Raw genomic sequence first — 25,000 nt, 5'->3', positions numbered from 1 at the left:
AAATCATAATTTTTAATTCTTCCTATCAACCAGTGTAGCCAAGTACATTAAAAATGATTAATGAAATAAAAATCTAGTTAAAGATAATGAATGTGTGTTTTCCAGTTTTTCCACAATACAGTGAAAAAAAAAAAACTATATTTACCGACTTACATTTATACAAAACACTTTTTTTGAACAGGATGTGCAAAACCTACTTCACCCAGTAACATTTTGGAATTCAGTTGATATTTATTAATTTTACAACACAAAAATGATTTATTGTTGTCCAGTTTGCCATTATAATATGATATTATGTTGTAGGCAACATTGTGTGCAGCAGGTATGGATGTTCGTCCAGTGTGTGTTTACACAAGAGCAGATGCAGGCAAAAACACGTTCGTGTGAACAGCCCCTAAATCATCCAATGCGTTTAAAACTTCAGATGATGGCATTTTTAAAAGCAATATTTCATGAAGGATTTTTTGGGTTAACACTTTGCCTCGCATGGCTCATTCTCTCTTTAATGACCCTGTTCCTCCCGACAGGAGGAGTCATGTGACTGCAGATTACCACGGTGACCGCCTGAATAATGCCCGTACAGGACTCGTGACCAATGTGGGTCAGATGAGAGGTGTTGGATCAAGCGGAGACACTCTAGTAATCCATCAACAACTGAGATGAAATGGCTTTGAGAACAACAGCGAGCGGGACGACCCCCCACAACTGCCTCCATTCATGAGTTTAATAATCATGCGGTCATGACAGATTACATGAACATCGAATCGTGCGGCATTCATTTATAGTTCAGAGAGGTCAATTCAAATACAAACAGCCTTTTGCGCTTACAAGGTGCGTTTGCAACAAAAACAGTTCCTGCTCTTCAATGGGCATGCATGCTTGGTTTTATTGACACTATTGACAGTAATGCATATATTATCAGCCGTTATATTGACACTAATGCATATATTATCAGCCGTTATATTGACACTAATGCATATATTATCAGCTGTCATATTGACACTAATGCATATATTATCAGCTGTCATATTGACACTAATGCATATATTATCAGCTGTCATATTGACACTAATGCATATATTATCAGCCGTCATATTGACACTAATGCATATATTATCAGCCGTTATATTGACACTAATGCATATATTATCAGCCGTTATATTGACACTAATGCATATATTATCAGCCGTTATATTGACACTAATGCATATATTATCAGCCGTTATATTGACACTAATGCATATATTATCAGCCGTTATATTGACACTAATGCATATATTATCAGCCGTTATATTGACACTAATGCATATATTATCAGCCGTTATATTGACACTAATGCATATATTATCAGCCGTTATATTGACACTAATGCATATATTATCAGCCGTTATATTGACACTAATGCATATATTATCAGCCGTTATATTGACACTAATGCATATATTATCAGCCGTTATATTGACACTAATGCATATATTATCAGCCGTTATATTGACACTAATGCATATATTATCAGCCGTTATATTGACACTAATGCATATATTATCAGCCGTTATATTGACACTAATGCATATATTATCAGCGTCATATTGACACTAATGCATATATTATCAGTCGTCATATTGACACTAATGCATATATTATCAGTCGTTATATTGACACTAATGCATATATTATCAGTCGTCATATTGACACTAATGCATATATTATCAGCCGTCATATTGACACTAATGCATATATTATCAGCCGTCATATTGACACTAATGCATATATTATCAGCCGTCATATTGACACTAATGCATATATTATCAGCCGTCATATTGACACTAATGCATATATTATCAGCCGTCATATTGACACTAATGCATATATTATCAGCCGTCATATTGACACTAATGCATATATTATCAGCCGTCATATTGACACTAATGCATATATTATCAGCCGTCATATTGACACTAATGCATATATTATCAGCCGTCATATTGACACTAATGCATATGTTATCAGTCGTCATATTGACACTAATGCATATATTATCAGCCGTTATATTGACACTAATGCATATATTATCAGCCGTCATATTGACACTAATGCATATATTATCAGCCGTCATATTGACACTAATGCATATATTATCAGCCGTCATATTGACACTAATGCATATATTATCAGCCGTCATATTGACACTAATGCATATGTTATCAGCCGTCATATTGACACTAATGCATGTTATCAGCCGTCATATTGACACTAATGCATGTTATCAGCCGTCATATTGACACTAATGCATATGTTATCAGCCGTCATATTGACACTAATGCATATGTTATCAGCCGTGATATTGACACTAATGCATGTTATCAGCCGTCATATTGACACTAATGCATATATTATCAGCCGTCATATTGACACTAATGCATGTTATCAGCCGTCATATTGACACTAATGCATATGTTATCAGCCGTCATATTGACACTAATGCATATGTTATCAGCCGTGATATTGACACTAATGCATATATTATCAGCCGTGATATTGACACTAATGCATATATTATCAGCCGTCATATTGACACTAATGCATATATTATCAGCCGTTATATTGACACTAATGCATATATTATCAGCCGTCATATTGACACTAATGCATATATTATCAGCCGTCATATTGACACTAATGCATATATTATCAGCCGTCATATTGACACTAATGCATATATTATCAGCCGTCATATTGACACTAATGCATATATTATCAGCCGTCATATTGACACTAATGCATGTATTATCAGCCGTCATATTGACACTAATGCATATATTATCAGCCGTCATATTGACACTAATGCATGTATTATCAGCCGTCATATTGACACTAATGCATATATTATCAGCCATTATATTGACACTAATGCATATGTTATCAGCCGTCATATTGACACTAATGCATATATTATCAGCCATTATATTGACACTAATGCATATGTTATCAGCATCATCATCCTGCTCTCCAGACATCAGTATCAGCCTTTACAAAATACAATATCTGTTAACAACTAGATTAGATGAATTCATGAATCAAAATGTAAATAATGTAATTTTTAAACACCTAATTAGTTGCCTACATTGCATTTAAATATTTGTCTAGAGTTCATCTAATATGCATTAGAATTAATTCAGCATTGTAACATTAGGCATAGAGCAGATAAAACAAGACAAGAATATTCTGTTTGTTATCTCTGTTGTTAAAATGTGCGATCACAACAGACTGAATGAGGCTGGATTTTCATTGGAACATGCAAAAGAGCACAATAACCCTCTAATATTAGAAGGGTATACTTTTTCATTTTCAGGCTCATTGAGAAAGAAGAAAGAGCGTTTCGGCCTCTGATAACGACCCAAATAACACGGCAAACATTTTCAGGACACGGTCGTGAACAGAGATGCGTTCATGGACTGATATTAAAAAAAGTAAACAATCACTGGCATATTTGAATGTCTGTTCATTCATTAAATCAATGTTCTGAGGCGCACCACATGTGTTCTGACATGCTATCATATTAAGGTGGGGGTAAGATGAGCCAGTTCTTCCTTTCTATAACACAGCGCCGTCATGTAGAAACTTCCGTTTGACATTCAAAAACCAATCTGTATAAACACTTTTCTCATGAGCCCTCTCAATCGCAGATACAGTGCTGTGAAAAAGTATTTGCCCCTTCCTGATTTCTATTTTTGTGTAGAAAGAGTAAAGCCTGCGTGAGTAAACATAAAATACTGTTTTCAAATATATATATATTTGTTTTATTGAAGCAAAAAAGTTATGCAACTCCTATAACACCCATGTGAAAAACTAACTGCCCCCTTTAACTTAACAGCTGGTTGTGTCACCTTTAGCAGCAACTACTGCAATCAAACACTTCCGATAACTGGAGATCAGTCTTTCACAACGCTGTGGGGGAATTTTGGCCCTTTCTTCTTTACAGAACTGCTTTAGTTCAGCCACATTATGGGTTTTCGAACATGAACTGCCCGTTTAAGGTCCTGCCAGATCATCTCAATCAGGTTCAAGTCAGGACTTTGACTAGGACACTCCAAAACTTACATTTAGCTTCTTTTGAGTCATTCAGAGGTGACTTACTCAATACTTTGGATCATTGTCTTGCTGCATAATCCAGTTGCGCTTGAGCTTCAACTCACGGACTGATGACCGGACGTTCTCCTTTAAGATTTTCTGGTAGAGAGCAGAATTCATGTTACCCTCAATTATTGCAAGTCGCCCTGAAGCAGCAAAGCATCCCCACACCATCACACGACCACCACCATGCTTGACAGTAGACATGATGTTCTTATTGGGGAACTCTGTGTTTGATTTACGCCAGATGTTCCAAACAGTTCCACTTTCGACTCATCGGTCCACAGAACGTTCTCCCAAAAGGCTTGAGGATCATCAAGGTGTGTTCTGGCCAAATTCAGACGAGCCTTAATGTTCTTCTGGGTTAGCAGCGTTTTTTGGCTCCCCACCCTTCCATGGATGCCATTTTTGCCCAGTGCCTTTCTGATAGTGGAGTCATGAACAGTGACCTTTATTGATGCGAGAGAGAGGCCTGCAGTTCCTTGGATGTTACCCTTGGCTTTTTTGTGACTTCCTAGATTAGTCATCACTGTGGAGGAAATTTGGAAGGTCGGCCACTTCTGGGAGGGTTCACTACTGTGTCAAGTTTTCTCCATTTGGAGATAATGGCTCTCAATGTGGTTCTTTGGTGTCCCAGAGCCTTTCAAATATATTTGTAACCCTTCCCAGACTGATGTATTTCAATCACTTTTTTTCCTCGTAATTTCTGGAAATACTTTCGACCTTGGCATAGTGTGCTACTGGCCTTTTAGCCAACATCATGCAGCTGAAAAGTTGTATTCAGGTGTTGATTTGATTGAACAGGACTGGCAGTAATCAGGTCTGGGTGTGTCTAATCCAGCTGAACCGCATTATGAATGCAGTTTCATTGATTTGGGGATTTAGTAACTAAGGGGGTAAATACTTTTTCACACAGGCCCAGTTGGTAATGGATAACTTTTTTGCTTCAATAAATAATATTATAATTTAAAAACTGTATTTTGTGTTTACTCAGATTGCCTTTGTTTTATGTTAGATTTTGTTTACATTTTTTAAACAATTTAGTATGAGATATCCAAAAAACATAAGAAATCAGAAGGGGGCAAATACTTTTTCACAGAACTGTAGCTAGATATGGTAGATATTTGGTAAATATATGCTCACATAACAAAAATCTAAAATTGACCCCATTGAGCTCATCTTACCCCATTTGCCCTACTTATGACCTGCCGTCTCTCCGCCTCAGTGATCGACACTTTCGTCAGTGTCTCTGATTGGCCGAGAAGGTCAGACAGGTTTGATTGGTTTCATCGACATTATTGATCACTCCGACAGTCACAAGATGCAAGTTCTGTTCCTCCAAACTGAGTTTTCCTTCAATAAAAACCTGCTTTAAACAGTCTCCTCTCGATTCAAACTATAATGCTTGTCTAAATGCTGCTAAAAAGGGGTTTGATGTTTTACCTCTATTGTATTGTTATTCACCACCAACAATCGATATACAGTTTTAATCTTGTCATGAAATTACCTTGTGTTGGTTGACGAAAGGTTTTTTTAACTTTGTCAATGATGGGCTTAACGTAACGCAATATCCTAAACTGTCTAAACGGGAGGAATTCACAACACAGTAACTTCTAAAAAGTAGCTCATACATCAGTATATTCATCATATGTTATTATTTTATGAACACAGGTTTGCAGGAGAGATTTCTCATGTTGTTTAACCACCAAACGGAATTGCAAAAATAAACAGATTCTAAACACGCCCCCATTCCGTTGCTGGATGCTGATTGGTCAACAGCTGTGTTTTATTCATGATCTTCACGGAACTGTTATTTGTATCACTCCGCAGCACACACAGCTGAAAGTTCTCTTGTTGCCAAGCAACATTCTGTTTGCTGTTTACTGTCAGGGACTATTTTTTCTGGCGGAAGGATGTCATTTAATGATTTTAACTTACAAAATGTACAATTTTAATGAAAACTGGTGTTCTTAATATTTGTATTATGTACTAACCATTTTATTAAAGCAATAATACACTCGTGGCTCTGCCATATTGTGAATATAGTCTTAAAACGCCCTTTAGCCACGACTATTAGGGCTGTAACGATACGCGAACCGCAACCGAAATCGCGATACAAACAGCCACGATCCCGTGTCGCGGTTCGAGAAGACCAAACCGTGACAAACGCCCCTCTCGGACCCCAGCAGCCTGCCATCAATTACAGATGCAGCCCCTTGAGCTCTTTACACACACTACAATAAAATAAATGTTCTCATTTCACAGTAAACATTACATGTAAATCATGAAATTATTATTCTAGCTAGTTAGTAAGTTAAGGCAAGTATGATTTTACCAAAGCAATCGCCGCTTTCATGGTAAATGGCCTGCATTTATATAGCGCCAACCATGCGATTAGTGGACAACCCGCTCTACCACCTGAGCCAATGCCGCCCCGCTTTCATGTCCCAGATATGTAGTGCCAAGCCGACTGCATTTCACCCAAAACGTGTTGCCTAAACTTTATGACGAAGTAAATGTTAAACTACAGGAGGAGATGCATAATGCCAAATTCATTGTATGGACTACAGATGGGTGGACGTCCTGTGCAACAGAAAGCTACATCACCATTACCGCCCACTATATTACGGATAATTGGGTCATTTCAAATTCTGTTCTAAAAACTTTAAAGGGGTCCCATTATGCATAATACACTTTTACGTGGTGTTTGTACATAAATGTGAGTCGGCAGTGTGTGTACACAACCACCCTACAATGTTAAAAGTCTTTCTTATATTTCTATTCATCATAAACAGTGTCAAAATGAACGCTTTTCGTTTCTGCTCTAAAGTGATGTCACGTTAGAGCAGGCCACGCCCACGACTGGTGATGGACTCCACCCTATTATGATAGCTCCTCCCCTGAGTGATGTACACACACAGTCCTGGAGCAGATACAGTGAGAAGAATAATGTCTCATAAGTGTCTGTTGTTGCTGTAAAAGTGAACATAAGAGTCTTCATGAACTCCCGAATCAGAGCCGCTGAAGACGCAGTGGACAAGTTTTGTTTTTGAAGGAAATGTGCCCCAAAACATACAGAAATGTGTGTGTGTTTGTGCAAATAATTTGACACCAATATAAAGCAGGATTTTCAAACAATGTGATTCTGAAGCATGGATCAGCACCAACTGTTCGTGTGCCAGCTTTATATCCTGAAGATGCAAGTATCACTCTTTATATTATGTGAATGTTTGCAAATTGCCTTTCTGAATGTGCTTGTTAGCTGATTCCACGGCTAATGCAGCTAAAGTTAGCATTGTCTCTGATTGTATTCACGGAGACCAGATAGATTATATATATATATATATATATATATATTCATACATATATGGCTGAACTCTGGTATTTATGCTGTCAGTCATATTGGTTCTGATTTGTTGTTGCTGTAGTAACCGAAGCACAAGCTGTAAAGGCACAGCCCTCTTCCTGAAAGGGGGCGGGGAGCAGCAGCTCATTTGCATTTAAAGAGACGGTGTGTTTTTGATTCCACCCAAAAAGAGGCGTTTATAACATGATATAATAAATGATCCGTGGGGTATTATGAGCTGAAACTTCACAGACACATTCAGGGGACACCTGAGACTTATATTACATCTTGTAAAAAGGGGCATAAAAGGTCTCCTTTAAACTTACTTGAATTATGTTCACACAGAAATGTTTTTATTATTTCGTTTTGTTTAATTCTGAAGTGTACTCAAAAATGCTCAAAAATGGAGATGTGAACCGAAATGTTGATTTTGTGTATCGTTACAGCCCTAATGACTATATTAACAATATAGCACGGCCACTCATGCCTTATTGCTTAATTGATACATGTTTAAATGATGGGAAGTTGTTTATAAAAGGTTTAAATAATTGAACATTTGGTTAATTTGGTCTGTTACATGATGAAATATTTACTACATTTGAAAAAAGGCATTTCCATCAAAAGACAAACATGAATGACTTTGTGGAAAATAACGCTGTTGATACTGACATTCTTTTAGAATAAAAAGTACCTTGACTTCATGTAAACATAAATAAATAAATAAAAACATTAATTACATTTAAATTTATGCATTTGGCAGATGCTTTTATCCAAAGCGACTTACAGTGCACTTAAGTGCCTTGCTCGAGGACACAATGGTAGTGACTGTGAGGATCGAACCAGCAACCTTCCGATTACTGTAGTGGAAAATCGCGATGAATCTCTCTAAGTTGTAAGAAAACTCTCGGAGTCTTGAATTCCAGATGCCAAAGTTGTAGTTTATTGAACACCAACAAACATGAGACCGGCCAGCTGTCCGTTCTGACTCTCTTAGTCCAAAACCTCCTCTTCTATACAGTTTGTTATCTGGCATTACCTCATTTCTGCGCCCCTTCGTTATTTTTGTAACCAATGGATACTATTTGCCACCATTATCTCACAGAGCCTTTTGATATCTTTTTACTGGTAGAAACTTGGCTTTAGTCTATCTTTTTAATTAATTTGACCACTAGTTGTTTTTACTTCTTATCTTCAACTGTGTTTCAAGGTCCTTAGCCAAATTATTTTGTTACAGCTGGGTGCTCTTTGTGGCCTCTGCAGCATCAACATTTTTAGTAGCCTCATATGCTCTCTCCTGGGTCACACAAGGGCCAGGTAACTCATATAAGTACTTTGATATAAAAACATACTAGAATATTGAAAAATATACTATATTACCGGTTATGTGCTTTAGCCCACTACGCCACCACCACTCTATTTGAAAAAATAAACAAACTCTTAACGAGCCAAGAAGTCTATAAATTCCCATGAAAATTAAGAATCGAGTGAGTAAAAGATTTCTTGCATTAATACACGAATCACAATATTTCAAATGAAGATAAATTAAAAAACAAAAGATACAAAATCGTAACACCAGGTCCCTAAATACCACCTCCAGCACTTAAAGATTCATTCAGTCCAAATCTCTCTGATATCAGGTGTCTGACTGCTATTAACCTTCACTTCTGTTTAAATCCTCTTGTGTCAGCTATAATCACATCTGGTCCATAATCACAATCTAAAAGGTTGTAGCTTGCACCGATGGGGTATGATTATTCCAGCCGTCTGATGGATTTCCTGTTGCGTCTGTGTGCTACAACTAAACTGCTTGAACAGCTTCTGTAGTATGCAGTACACACTATGTACAGTATACACATATTCTGTATGCATGCATTTTTAAATTAGCATGTGAAAATACACTATTTGGTGTATTTGCCAAGTTATATTTAATAGTCCTCACCATTTTCCTTATATGTTTTTTAAAACTAAGATTTGAGTCCAATATTACACCAAGTTAATTGAGCTCAGAATAAGCATACATTTGCACTTGTATCCCTACAAAGTTTCGGGAGATTATTAATATACAGGCTAAATAATAAAGGACCTAACACGGATCCTTGGGGTACACCCATTGTATAATGCAAGTTACTGGACAGAACTCCTTTAATTTATCAAATAGAGAACAATGTGTAAATATAAGAGGATATCCACGCTAAAGCTCCAGATGAAAACTGAAACTTAGACCATTTAGAAAGAAGTAGTTCATGATTAACTGTGATTAAAGGCTTTACGCAAATCTAAAAATATAGCACCAGCTAATCCTCCATTGTGAAGTCTAGATTTGATTTGCTCTATTAAATGTCCATCCATCCATCCATCTTCAACCGCTTATCCGAAGTCGGGTCGCGGGGGCAGCTGCTCCAGCAGGGGGCCCCAAACTTCCCTATCCCGAGCCACATTAACCAGCTCTGACTGGGGGACCCCGAGGCGTTCCCAGGCCAGTGTGGCGATGTAATCTCTCCACCTAATCCTGGGTCTTCCCCGAGGCCTCCTCCCAGCTGGACGTGCCTGGAACACCTCCCTAGGGAGGCGGCCAGGGGGTATCCTTACCAGATGCCCAAACCACCTCAACTGACTCCTTTCGACGCAAAGGAGCAGCGGCTCTACTCCGAGCTCCTCACGGATGACTGAGCTCCTCACCCTATCTCTAAGGGAGAAGCCCGCCACCCTTCTGAGGAAGCCCATTTCGGCCGCTTGTACTCCGTGACCTAGTTCTTTCGGCCTGACCCCGCCTTCATGACCATAGGTGAGGGTAGGAACAAAATTGACCGGTAGATCGAGAGCTTTGCCTTCCGGCTCAGCTCTCTTTTCGTGACTAACGGTGCGATAGAGCGAGTGCAATACCGCCCCCGCTGCCCCGATTCTCCGGCCAACCTCCCGCTCCATTGTCCCCTCACCCGTGAACAAGACCCCGAGGTACTTGAACTCCTTCACTTGGGGCAATACCTCCTTCCCTACCTGGAGTACGCACTCCATCGGTTTCCTGCTGAGAACCATGGCCTCAGATTTAAGATTAGCAACTCTAAATCTAATAAATGTAAAGTAGAATAATTTACTCTGAAACCAAACTGCATGCAATGTAAACTAAACTCTACTGTATTAAGATAGGATGTCAGTTGTTAAAAAACGGACATTGACACCCTGAAATTGGGGAACCAAGAACCGGTTCTTGATCGGAACCGGTTCCATTTTTTTATAAATACCGGAACTGTATGATTTTCATTCTGTATGAGGTTCATTCAAAACGCTGTAAATTGTAGGTCAGGTTGATTATTCCATACACAATCTGTGGCAGGGCGGAGGGCGGGGCCGTGTCGTGATCCTACACACCCGGTCCCGTATTAGGTTAATCAAGCCTCCGAGAGGTATAAAGGTCGACTGCATAGGATCGTGGAAAGGAGGAGGCGAGAACCGGCTTTTCAACATAAATAATGGTTTAATAATAAACTAAAACAGAAGACAAACACACACATGACGGACATGTCCATAAACGAACTCTCTCTCCCGCACGATCCTCTGCAGTCGGCCTTTATCCCTCTCGGAGGCTTGATTAGCCTAATACGGGACCAGGTGCGTAGGATCTCGACCCAGCCCCGCCCTCCGCCCTGCCACAGAATCATATTGCATTCAACACACTTTCTGCATACTTAATATGACCAACACTGATGAATATATACCTTAAAATGCTACTATGTTATCATTGGTCAGTTCTGATACGGTTACAGATATATCATGCATCAGTACATGAAAGCATTTGCTGTAAACTTCTTCATATCAGCCTGAAACTGGTTGAAACACAGATTTATAGATGTAGGCCTCTATTTTCGCGAAAGGGAGGATAAGTGCAATTATCGTGCCAGGGCAAAGTGCAAGTGGGCGTTGGAGTGATTATGATACTGTGGGTGTATGTGCGCAAACTGTGGGTTTATTGTATGTAAATGAAGTGGGGCAAAGCGCAATTTGCGGTCGTTGCGCTAAGACGTTTCAGTACCACATCTTAACTCCAGTTCCTGCAGTTGCAGTTAGGAGATTCCACCAGCAGGTGGTGATAAAGTACATATTTTTGTTTCATACATGTTTCAATAGATGAATACATTTTTTTTTTAAATCAAAATCAACCGGTAGAAGTGACGTGCGTGCCGATTCAATCACTGTTAATGTGCAGTGGTGGTGGCGTAGTGGGCTAAAGCACATAACTGGTAATCAGAAGGTTGCTGGTTCGATCCCCACAGCCACCACCATTGTGTCCTTGAGCAAGACACTTAACTCCAGGTTGCTCCGGGGGGATTGTCCCTGTAATAAGTGTACTGTAAGTCACTTTGGATAAAAGGGAATGGACTGTATAGGATGGACAAGGGACTGGAGAAGAAACGCCCTTGGCCAAATTAGTGCCTTGCACGTGCAATTTCGCCAACCCCACTTGCACTAGCTTGCACGAAAATACCAAAACCTCATGGCCCACTGACTTTGCACTTCTGACTTATTGCTTGCAATCTTAAAATAGGGCCCTTAGAAACATGCATAGACCCTCCACTCTCTTCTACCTGAAGACGGCTGATCAATACAGAAAGATTCTCACCTTGGTCCCTCCCACACTGATGATGCGGTAGGCGTGTCTGTTTGCATCATAGAAGAAAGACACCGTGACCGCATGCTTGCTGGCAGGGATCCAGTTGCGTTTGGTGGCGGGATCGATTTGAAACACATGAGCTCTTGTGCTGAAGAAGGGCTGCTCCCTAAAACAACAAAGCACATTGAAACATGAGAAACAAAACGCATACACAAAACAAGCGATAAAGAACAATATGCACAGGTGTACTTCAATTTCTGATATATACGATTTTAAATATAAAAAACATACTATATAATAAAATAGATATACTTTAATAAACATTTATTATTACTGTGTAAAATACAGCTTTTAACCTGCATACATAATTTAATTTAATTCAAACCGACTGATCTCAGTTCAGGAGACTCTGTGCTGTCAATAAAGGGTTAAACTTTCAGTGAGTCATGTGACCAAACAACATGGCGCTGATCACAGCGGAGTTTGTCTTTGGGAGAAACGCCAACAAAAATACATCTGGTAAGAAACCTCATTAAGCTTTTACACTAAAACCTGTTTGAGTCTAAAGATCAGAGTCTCTACTTTCATCCGATTTATCGCGATTTATTGTGAAACGCCACGCTGATAAACACAATGTACACTTTAGTGTACTTTAGTGAATTTTTACCATAGATATCCATATATTAACTGCATTAGCACATTGAGAATAAATGGGTTCATCCAAAAGCTTTCAGAGGCTTTATATGGAGTTATGATGAAAATGAGGTGCATTTCAAACTGTTCTGAGACCAGTGCAGACAGACAGCACACTGGAGATTAAGTCATGCACTAAATAGGGAGCAAGGGAGCATCCTATAGCTCTCCTATAACTGTTCTGAGACCAGTGCAGACAGACAGCACACTGGAGGTTAAGTCATGCACTAAATAGGGAGCAAGGGAGCATCCTATAGCTCTCCTATAACTGTTCTGAGACCAGTGCAGATAGACAGCACACTGGAGGTTAAGTCATTCACTAAATAGGGAGCAAGGGAGCATCCTATAGCTCTCTATAACTGTTCTGAGACCAGTGCAGACAGACAGCACACTGGAGGTTAAGTCATTCACTAAATAGGGAGCAAGGGAGCATCCTATAGCTCTCCTATAACTGTTCTGAGACAGTAACCACATTATAGCGACCACGAGGAGGTTACCCCATGTGACTCTACCCTCCCTAGCAACCGGGCCAATTTGGTTGCTAAGGAGACCTGACTGGAGTCACTCAGCACACCCTGGATTCAAACTCGTGACTCCAGGTGTGATAGTCGCCGTCTTAACTCACTGAGCTGGCAATCAAACTAAAGCTAAAATTAAATATCAGAAACAAAGGCATCCTGAACCGGAACTATCTTGGCCCATAAAATCGTCTGGTCACACTATGTACTGGACACTTGATAATAACACGAGATGAAGAGTCTGCAAATTAGATGCCACATGAGACTGAACCATTAAGAGCCATCAAGTCATAACATGTCAAAACTGAGACTGATTTCTCTGTCAAGTAAATCTGACAGCTAATATTTTAGCACGAAACCTCATGGGATGAGCGAGTAATAGTTAAAAGCCATTAGACCCCCGACAGCTTCATCTTTACCCTTTATGTACAGTACATACAGAAGACGCTTGCATTCAAAGCCATTCAAATATCAGTAATCGATATCAAATTAAACAACATCAGGAATAAACTAATTATGACAATTCTGACATCATTTACTGACCCTGATGTTGCTCCAAAATCCATTTGATTTTAGCACACTTTATATCAGGCCATTGAGTTTCCAGGTTATTCCTCTGAACGAAAACAAAGAAATCTGGTGATGTATATTCTCAAAAGGCTGAAAGGAGAGCGAGATGCAGTATCATTCTGTACCTCCATCACCTGCTCTAATTAATAGTGACATGAACATGGTCTAGAAGCACATTTTCCATGAACTTCCGATTCGTTCTTTTATTTTGCAGAAAATCAGAAAAAGAAAGCCTTTTAGTCCAGGAGCTAATTTGAGAACAGTCTTCCTTTTTCATCCACTCCAGCATATTACTTGTTACAATAAAGCCAATATGAGTCATGTATGAATGGATTATTGTAATGAATGAAAGGCAGATTACTAATGTAACACATGCGGAGGCTCGTCCCATTCAGCGTTCTGCTAATAAACCCGTAAGAGATTTTAAACCACCAGTTCACACAAAGACCTGCACACGTCGCCTAGCCTTTCAGTGGAAAGCAGTGATGATTTGACATCGTGCAAAATGACAAGAAATATTTCACAAATGAAAACTAGCGTGTTTAAATTGAACGATTTGGCTAATATTTGACTATTTTGAGATTTGACATGTTTGTCAATCAATCCAGAGCATCATTTCAACATATATAAATTGCATTTTTAGTTTTAAAGTATTTTTGAGGGAATGTCTCATTTAGAGGACGACCTCTTGTTATCGGCGATAGTTTATTTTCCCGTGACGAAGCTGTTTCAGAGTACGAACGCAGCCTTCGGAGGTAAACTAGAAACAATCGCGGACACCGCGTGAGGATTTACTGTGTCTAATACAGACTGTCATCACTGACCATATTCATCCATATTTTTATCCTCGCTTAAAATGCATATTTAGATTTTGATTACATGTTCTATATGGACACGTGCCCCGTCAGCATCACGTGTCTCCAACTTCATATCTTGTGAATTATATTTACAAAACTTCTGTGTGCATTCTCCATTTCCCTTTTTGATTTGTACCTAGTAGCACCTAATAAACATGCAAAAATGTAAAAAAATTCTAGAGCAAATATTTTTCCTGAAAATTAATGTTCACACATGTGGACAGCGGGACTAAGTTGTGAAATTTTAAGTAATATCAAGATATAGAAAGTCTGTTTTTTTTTTTTTTAATCAGATTGTTTATTATGTTTCCAGAAGTGTTGATTATTCATGTTTTTGAGACGTTATATCAGAAATGATCATGATTAATTCAGATTCAAAGTAACGTCCAGCATCGTCCAATCACAGCCAACCATGTTAAAATAAAATGATACAGTATAAATGGTGAATCCATGTACTGATGATCATTGTCCCGATGTGTCAAACATGTTGAGTGATCCAAACATCATCTGCAGCCTGAAACTGAACTTTTGATCAGATTTTAGGAGTGAACACACTTAACTGCATAGAGAGCTATAGGATGCTCCTTGCTCCCTATTTAGTGCATGACTTAACCTCCAGTGTGCTGTCTGTCTGCACTGGTCCCAGAACAGTTATAGGAGAGCTATAGGATGCTCCCTTGCTCCCTATTTAGTGCATGACTTAACCTCCAGTGTGCTGTCTGTCTGCACTGGTCTCATAACAGTTATAGGAGAGCTATAGGATGCTCCCTTGCTCCCTATTTAGTGCATGACTTAACCTCCAGTGTGCTGTCTGTCTGCACTGGTCTCAGAACAGTTATAGAGCGATATAGGATGCTCCCTTGCTCCCTATTTAGTGCACGTCTTAACCTCCAGTGTGCTGTCTGTCTGCACTGGTCTCATAACAGTTATAGGAGAGCTATAGGATGCTCCCTTGCTCCCTATTTAGTGCACGTCTTAACCTCCAGTGTGCTGTCTGTCTGCACTGGTCTCATAACAGTTATAGGAGAGCTATAGGATGCTCCCTTGCTCCCTATTTAGCGTTTACATTAAAGCCTCAAAGACACAGTAGGAAATAAACAGTGCATTTAATTCTAAAGATCAAATAGAGAGTGTAAAATGCTCATACGAAATGAAATGATGACTGTTCTTAATGCAAAAAAACATTGACCTACATTTTAAACGGACCTCAGAGGAAAAAATACAATTTCAATCGCCCCTTATCAAACAAACAAGCATTCAAAACTGATCTCAGAGTTGAGCCAGACCTAGACCATAATTATCCATCTCAAGTTAGTCTAATCTTTCCACATGTTTCCTGATCTCTCAACGCTCAACACACATGGGCGTGATTAGGACAGCAGGTTTGCTGGGATCGTTTTCCTCCCCAGCGCCGTGAGGACGCCACCTCGCCACAGAACCGCAGTGCTTCTTATAGCTGCCCTGAATTCACAGAATTCCATGGGGGTGACACTCCGGGCTTCACACTTCATATTTCTCCAGCTAACAGCCCCTCACTCGGGCCCCTGTGATGTGTGCCAGCTCCTATCAATTATGTTTCATTTTTCAATCACTCTGAAGTGATGACCAGTAACGAGCTGGGTCTGTGAACTAGTCCCCATGTGAGAAACTGACTAGCGTTAAAGACCTTTAGTGAGTTACTAACTGCACCGAACGTTGGATAACAGAGCTGGGTACTGATACAGATTTCCCCATTTGATTCACAAGCTCTCAGTTTGATGGGTTTAATTTAGTTATAATGTTCATTTTGCTTACATATGAAAGAAATCCTCCCCCAACTAATAACGTTAATTAAACATGGGACCTTTTATTGGGGCGGCTGTGGCTCAGGTGGTAGAGCGGGTCGGCTACTAATCGCAGGGTTGGTGGTTCGATTCCCGGCCCACATGACTCCACATGCCGAAGTGCCCTTGGGCAAGACACTGAACCCCGAGTTGCTCCCAATGGCAGGTTAGCGCCTTGCATGGCACGTGGCTTGTTGAGCACGTTACCATGGAAACCTAGTGCAAGTGGAGGCTTCACGCTATTCTCCATGGCACAACTCAACCCACCGAGAGCGACAACCACATTATAGCGACCACGAGGAGATTACCCCATGTGACTCCACCTTCCCTAGCAACCGGGCCAATTTGGTTGCTTAGGAGACCTGGCTGGAGTCACTCAGCACGCCCTGGATTCAAACTCGCGACTCCAGGGGTGATAGTCGGTGTCAATACTAGCTGAGCTACCCAGACCCCCACAAAAAACACTCTTACATAGATATGGTCTTTTGACAGGGCGGAGGGTGGGGCCGGTTCGTGATGCTACACACCTGGCCCCTAATCAGGCTAATGAAGCCTCTGAGAGGGATAAAGGCGACTGGAGACTGCAGTGGGATAGAGAGAGAGATTTACGGGCAGCTGTCCGACACCTTTGTGCGTTTGTCTTTTTGTTTCAGTTTTATATTAAAATATTGTTTGTATTGTCATGCTGGTTCTCGCCTCCTCCATTAATCCCTTTACACTCCTCCCCGGACGGATCGGAGGCAGACCTCCGGCCCCCTAGCAGATGGAACGCCCTGCCCCCTTTTTGGTGGATGGTAGGGGTCTCCCCCACCCCTGGCAGCGGTAACCGCTCCAGGCGGTTGATTGGGAGCCCCTCCTCCCCTCGCGGTCAGCGGCCGTTCCTCCACTTCCAGGCGGCCAGGCACCTCCGTCCTCCAGCAGATGGCCGCGGCTGCTCCGTTGGGGGTTAATGGAAAGAAGGCGGCGAGAACTGGCTTTGCAACTTGTTTGCAATTACCGCTTCTTCCAATGTGTTGTGGACAAAACAAAGACCATTTTAAAAGTCAACATGAAATCAAATGTAAATTGACCCTGTTTACTTTTTTAATACACACTTGAGCACATATTAATCAGTGAAATCATTCCAAAGAAAGAAATTCTTGTCTTTGTAATCTCTGATCATAATGTTGATTATCACATAAATTAATTTTGAATGGAGGATTCGGTGTTCAGAGCGTCAAGCGCCCCCTGCAGGATTAAAACTTACAAGACAGTCAGTGGCTGATAACGTGCATTTTCGGTCTATAGGTCTGTTACCCACACAAAACTGTTGTATGAATTTTGAAAACATGAAATATACCACGATTCATATGTGGAGTCAGCGAAGACGTTAAAAGCGTCCATAGAATTGATCAGTTGTTTTTCTTGGTGAGGAAAGCAGAAATTTCAGAGCATTTCAGATGAGCGGTTAAGAACTGTTATTAATGCTTTTTCTGAATGTATTAAAAGATAGAGTGTATAAATATATAAGCGTATTCATAACTCTTGTGGGGGGGGTGTGATGGTGGAGGGGTTGAGGAGGCCGATTGCACCGTTGGGGTGGGTGATGTTGGTGGGGTCGAGGAGGCCGATTATAAGCATTGGGGAAGGATGATGTTGGTGGGGTCGAGGAGGCCGATTATAAGCATTGGGGAAGGATGATGTTGGTGGGGTCGAGGAGGCCGATTATAAGCATTGGGGAAGGGTGATGTTGGAGGGGTCGAGGAGGCCGATTATAAGCATTGGGGAAGGGTGATGTTGGTGGGGTCGAGGAGGCCGATTATAAGCATTGGGGAAGGATGATGTTGGTGGGGTCGAGGAGGCCGATTATAAGCATTGGGGAAGGGTGATGTTGGTGGGGTCGAGGAGGCCGATTATAAGCATTGGGGAAGGGTGATGTTGGAGGGGTCGAGGAGGCCGATTGCACCGTGGGGGGGGGGAGGGTGATGTTGGTGGGGTCGAGGAGGCCGATTATAAGCATTGGGGAAGGATGATGTTGGAGGGTTCGAGGAGGTTGATTGCACCGTGGAGGGTGGGGGGGGTGACGTTGGAGTGTTCAAGGAGACCAATTATAAGCGTTGGGGGAAAGGTGATGTTGGAGGGGACGAGGAGCCCGATTGCACCATTTTTAGTGAGCCGCTGGTGCCCCCCTTTACATGCCACCCCTATGCATGAGTCCTGAAGAGCACGCGAGTCAAAACGTGAGCCGAAAATGTCCTAGAAGCACCAAAAAATGACACAATTCTGTTTTTCATCTCATATTTGCTTTTTATGACACTATCGGTTAGGTTGAAAGGGAGGTCAGTTTAAGGGAGGTCAGTTTAATACTTGATCCGCTTAGGAGAAGATTTAACTCGCTTTTAGCGCCACCCAGTGGACATTACAGAAGTTCAATGAACTGTGAATGCCATTTCATGTTGACTTTAAAATTCACAGAGCTGACTGGAAAATGAGTCGTGTGCTAACCAAAGGCAACCGTGGTGTCTGTACTTCATAAACACACGTTTAAAGAGACCATTAGTTGTTAACCGTTATATTCTACACTGGACTGTGTGTGTTAAACAGATAATTAAACCCTTGAGCAGATCATTTGCATTTTAGCTCTAATTGCCTTATTTCTAGATTTGTTTATGTAATGGGGCAATTACAAGACATTGTTACTGAGAAATTAACCTCAAGGTGCATCTTTATTGTTGTTGTAGGATTTGAAGAGGGCCGCTAGAATTAAATCAACATGCAGTGTGAGATATACTGCAATCATTTCCTGTACACTGCAGATAGAATATTATATTTGGAAAATAAAGGACAAATAAAACTAGATTTTTATATTTTCTAAAAAAGAAAAAAATGTGTCATGATGCGTCAAACTCACCGTCATGATGCTTTGTGGTTAAGTGACTGCCAGGGGCGGAGCCAGGGGCAGAGCTAAGAGTTTAGATTCAAAAGGGTGGCCAGGCAGGGGCAAGCGTTCAGTCTGTGGTGGCACAGAAATGTTCGGGCAGCATTTTTATATGGTCGGACTGTGGGGCGTGAGTGGATACAACGACACCCGGGACAGAGAGGTTTGGCGACCTTGGAGTGTGCACATTTTAAGTTTGTACATTTGTACAGAGAGGATTTCACCTCTAAAGAACAACATTTTCCAAAGATAGTTTCTGTCATTTACTGTCGTTTCTATCACGTTGATAATTTCAAGTGTTTGTTTTCAAAATAAGTTTGTTTTTAGTTATTTGATGCTATAAAAACGGTGCTGTGACATCATGATTGACAGCTGTGATTGACAGGTTCTCTGAGTGAAGTAGTCACTGAAGCACCAACAGACTTTTTTTCAGGATCTTCGGAGGACTGAGGAGATTGGAGCTTTAAATTTAATATCTCAATTTCTATAATTAATTATTTCACACCGTCATAAGTCAAAAGTCAAAAGTGCAGGGGCGTGTGCTTGCGATTGATTCAGCGAGAGTGAGGGCGGGGCCTTGATTTCGCGGCTTTACTTCCTGCTCACTACTGCGCAGGTTTGGTTCCGAAATCGCAACTGCGCAGACTCAAGTCCCAAGATGTCAGCGCCATATCGGGACACTGGCGGCTTCAGTTCTCACCAATGGAAAAGAGCAAAGGGGCGTCGGCCATCTTTTTGGGGTTCTCTGAAAAATGTGACCAATTTTTTTGCAATTAGTCCACAGTATGTGTGAATGGTGAGCTTTTAAATTGGAGTGTGAATTATTGCTGATGGTAGTCCAAAAATGCACCAGAGCATTAGGGGTTAAATCACAGCAAATATCACCAAGAGTTCCAAAACAAGCTATTGAACAGAATCATATAGAATAGTTCATATAGAACTCAACTCATCATTGCGCCCTTTATCCCAACACTGCCGATTTAACCCACCGCAGGGCTACTGAAGGTCACAGCAACACCATTATAATCAGCCTTGAAGAAACCAGTGCACTGCAAACTCATTGAGACGTACTGTACACTTGAGACGCCTCCGAACATACATTGTGCAGTCGTCATGACAACTGAAAAAAGAATGCAGTATTTTTCATAAACAGAATCCCATGACCTTTGCTTGTACGTCTGTGTGAGATAAACAAGCATTGTTTTGGATACAGGAGAGCCATATAGCACGAGAAATCTCCTCTATGAAAGCAGGGGACATCATTACCATATATCCCACTAAATGGGTCACTCTGTGAGACAGATGTCCATTTTCAAAAAGACGATTTTTAAAGTTCGTTTTTTAAGACTTTATCACAACAATAACGTGTTTAACTGTTAATACATTGCTAAATTAATAGATATTCATGCATGCTTTGACATGACAAGCCTTGTGCTTGAATTTAATGCTGATATTTCCACAAATATCCACTTTTCAATTATCAGATGCTTACCACACTTTTACTTTAAAATAAGCAAAAATCGAGGTTACAGCGAGACCGTTACAATGGACGTCAATGTGGCCAATCAGAATTTTCTACAGCACTTATGTTAATTCTACCGCTAAAACTTGTTTGTTATTTGAGCGTACAGCGTACAGGACGCATGCCGCAAATCTCATCATCAGCAGAGTGCCATCGGCATAACCTCGCATCTTTGAACGTGCATATGCGCCTGGAAGCATTTGCACTAATTAGTGGGTCCACAAGGTGGCAACGCTCACATTTGAGTCGTTACTATCACAAAGAAGTCTAGAATAAGATGTAATCACTGCTAAACATCAGGAGACGAAGGTAAAAACAACAAGAGTGGATGTGCAAGTCAAGAGCGCATGTGTGAGGAGGTCAGGAACCACCTGCATTTGTAAAACTTGAGTCTGAAGGACTGTAAAGGAACCTTTATGGGTCTGAACCATAGACTGTAAAAAAAGATGGCCGACGCCCCTTCGCTCTTTTAGATTGGTGAGAACGGAAGCCGCCAGTGTCCCGATATGGCGCTGACATCTTGGGACTTGAGTCTGCGCAGTTGCGATTTTGGGACCAGACCTGCACAGTAGTGAGCAGGAAGTAAAGCCGCAAAATCAAGGCCCCGCCCTCACTCTCGCTGAATCAATCGCAAGCACACGCCCCTGCACTTTTGACTTTTGACTTATGACGGTGTGAAATAATTAATTATAGAAATTGAGATATTACATTTAAAGCTCCAATCTCCTCAGTCCTCCGAAGATCCCGAAAAAAAGTCAGTTGGTGCTTCAGTGACTACTTCACTCAGAGAACCTGTCAATCACAGCTGTCAATCATGATGTCACAGCACCGTTTTTATAGCATCAAATAACTAAAAACAAACTTATTTTGAAAACAAACACTTGAAATTACATCAACGTGATAGAAACGACAGTAAATGACAGAAACTATCTTTGGAAAAAAGATATGTGAAGTGTAATTTAATTGTTTAGTTGGTCTCACGTCCTGTTGAATAACATGGGGAGGCGGGGTTTATGACCTATACTAGGACCAGCCACCGGGGGGCGATCGAGACGTTTTGGCTTCACTTTTGAGGGCTTGTGCGGCACACTTGGTCTGAACTCCTGAACTAGTCCGGTGTCTCATAGCAGGCCCATGCGCCAACCAAAATGGAGACGTTCCAACGGCTCACGTTCGACGACATGGAGCGTTTGCGTCAAAATCGAAATATACCCGGGACTTTACAATTCCCCCCCCAAAAAATGCAGTTTATCGTTCAACCAAAATCCAATTAACAATCAGAATAAATGAAGGTTTGATGCATAACAAGGGACTTTAACTATAAATAAGCCTGAAACACATCGGAGACTCTTATTTTGAAATGACAGAGACTTGGCACTGTTACAATGCTCTCTATTTTAGTTTAAATATATTTATATTTTTAGTCAATATATTCAGATGAAGGGTGTTGTGTGTATATATACACTTCACTAGATGAGGTTTAATAAGGTTTATTATTATTCACAAGTATGAATATATAAGTGCTGACGGGGCACGTTTCCATATAGATGCATTTTTCATTGCATCATGTCTTCGCTTCAATTTAAATACTTGATTATCTAATCAAAATAACAAAATATGCATTGCAGTGAGGATAAAATATAGATGATTATACTCAATTATACAAAATAGATTTTTGCATATAATGTTCCAAAAAGCAACTATCAGCACCGATTAATCGGTCAAACCGATATATCGCTCTTCCTTTAATGAGAGATTACAGTGTTACGTAGCCATGGCAACAAAGTTATACAATTGCATATGTTATCACAGTAAAATCATGTTAACACTCATATTGTTTACGTCTTGTGTCTATACTTTTGAAACGTTTGGCCCCATTGACTTCCATTGTAAGCGTCTCACTGAACACACATTTGTTCTTTTTTTGAAGAAAAGGAGGGACGAGTCGAAATTGTGATGATCAGGGAAGACAGACAAGAGTGCGGATCCAAATGCAGGCTTTATTGGGATAAAAAATAAACAAACACTAGAACAAAGGAAAGTCCACGATGGGAAAACAGGCAGGAACGCGAGAACAGCAGGGGAACCTTGGACGGACGACAGGGTAACCATGAACGGGCAGACAGACTGACAGGGAACACGGACAGAAGGCGTTTAAGCAGACATCGGAACTGATACACGGAAACGTGATACTAACATTAACGAACGACAACCACAGCACAAACAGACAGGGCTTAAATACACAGACAGAGAACAAAGGAACCAATGAGCAAACAAAACCAATGACAGATTAACGAAGACAGGTGATAATAAAATAGACGACAGGTGCGGACAATAACGCTGTGACAGCGGTGATGAGGAGTGAGGACGAAGGGAAATGTAGTTCTAACAGAGACAGTGAAACACAGGCGGGCAACAAGGAAGACATGACAGGGAGCGTGTTCGGTGAAACAGAAAACACGGGACGGATAACAAGGAAGAGTGACATGGAGCGTGACTGGCGAGGGTGAAACAGAAAACACGGGACGGACCGCATGGAAAGCGTGACATGAGCGTGACTAGAGAACACAGGGATCAGTAACATAGCCCCCCTCAAAGGACCGGATTCCAGGCGGTCTAAACAAACTTAAAACCCAAAAACACAAAATGTTCCAGGCGAGGGGGGCTAGAAGAGGGGGAGAAAAGACAGACCAAACGGGGCACAAGGGACACAGGGACAGATCAAGGAGGCACAAGGGACAATTAGGCAGACCACGGGGGAAAAAAGGGAGATGAGACTGAACACTGGGGCAACTAGGCAGTCCATGGAGACACAGGGGCCAGACAGGCAGACCGGGGAGGAGAAAAGGGAAATGAGACAGTTCACTGGGGCAACTAGGCAGTCCATGGAGACACAAGGGGCAGACAGATAGGCCCGGGAGGCCGAGAGGGAAGGCAGGCAGTCTATGGGGTTGCGATATCGGGCTAGGGTCAGGTGGTCTTGGAATCCTCCACCGGGAAGGAACTGCTTTAGGAGGCCAGGGAGGTATTGACTGGGCAAGGGCAGGTCTAGGTGAACTGGGAGGCGGCCACAATAGGTGAGCAGGTTTGGATGGCCCGGAAGTTGGCCACGAGACAGGGACAGGTTTAGGTGGCCTGGGAGTTGGCCACGAGACAGGGACAGGTTTAGGTGGCCTGGGAGTTGGCCAGGGGGCAGGGACCGGATCAGGAGGCCTGGGAGGAGGACACAGGTCAGGAACAGGGTCAGGGTCCCTGGGAGGAGGCCCTAGGATGGGAGCAGGGTCAGGGGGCCTGGGAGGAGGCCACAGGACAGGGACTGGGTCAGGGGCCCTGGGAGGAGACCACAGGTCAGGAACAAGGTCAGGAGGCCTGGGAGGTGGCCACGGGACAGAGGCCGGTTTAGATGGCCCAGGGGCTGACCACTTGGCAAGGGCCAGTTCAGGGGACCTGGGAGGTGGCCACAGGACAGGGGCAGGTTGAGGAGGCCTGGGAGACGGCCACAAGACGGGGACGAGTCTAGGAGGCCTGGGAGGCGGCCTTCGGACAGGGACAGGTCTTAGTGGTCTGGGAGATGGCCGTAGAGCAGGGGCCGGTTCAGGGGGCCTGGGAGGAGGCCATCGGACAGGAACAGGTCCTGGAGGCGGAGCTAAGGGAGGCTCCGGAAGCTCAGGAGGCGAAGCCGCAGGAGGCTCGGGAGGCTCTGGTGGCGGAGCCGAGGGCGGTGACGCCGTAGGCAGCTCTAGAGGCGGAGGCCTGGAAGGCGCTGGGGACGGAGCTGAGGAAGGCCCAGGAGACGGAGCTGAGGAAGGCGGCGCCGTAGGAGGCCCTAGAGGCGAAGCCCTGGAAGGCTCCGGAGGCGGAGCCGAGGGAGGTGGCGTCGTAGGAGGTGGCGCCGTAGGAGGCTCTAGAGGCGGAGGCCTGGAAGGCTCTGGAGACGGAGCCGAGGAAGGCTCAGGAGACGGAGCAGAGGAAGGCTCAGGAGACGGAGCCGAGGAAGGCTCAGGAGGCGGAGCC

The 25,000-nt window shown here is 42.1% G+C and overlaps 1 protein-coding gene across 3 annotated transcripts in view; it reads right to left on the bottom strand.

Annotated features, from left to right (window-relative positions):
* Positions 1–25,000, bottom strand: part of LOC127648904 (homer protein homolog 3) — a 66,912-nt gene that overhangs the window by 31,168 nt on the left and 10,744 nt on the right. For all 3 annotated transcript variants that reach the window (XM_052133726.1, XM_052133727.1, XM_052133728.1), the window contains one exon: positions 12,096–12,252. In XM_052133726.1, the coding sequence (XP_051989686.1) occupies positions 12,096–12,252 (157 nt within the window). The remainder of the gene's footprint in view (positions 1–12,095; positions 12,253–25,000) is intronic.

The sequence above is a fragment of the Xyrauchen texanus genome, chromosome 9, assembly GCF_025860055.1.
Source record: "Xyrauchen texanus isolate HMW12.3.18 chromosome 9, RBS_HiC_50CHRs, whole genome shotgun sequence".
Lineage (NCBI taxonomy): Eukaryota > Metazoa > Chordata > Actinopteri > Cypriniformes > Catostomidae > Xyrauchen > Xyrauchen texanus.
Note: the sequence above shows the minus strand (reverse complement) of the source record. Positions and strands in the feature narration are given on the sequence as shown.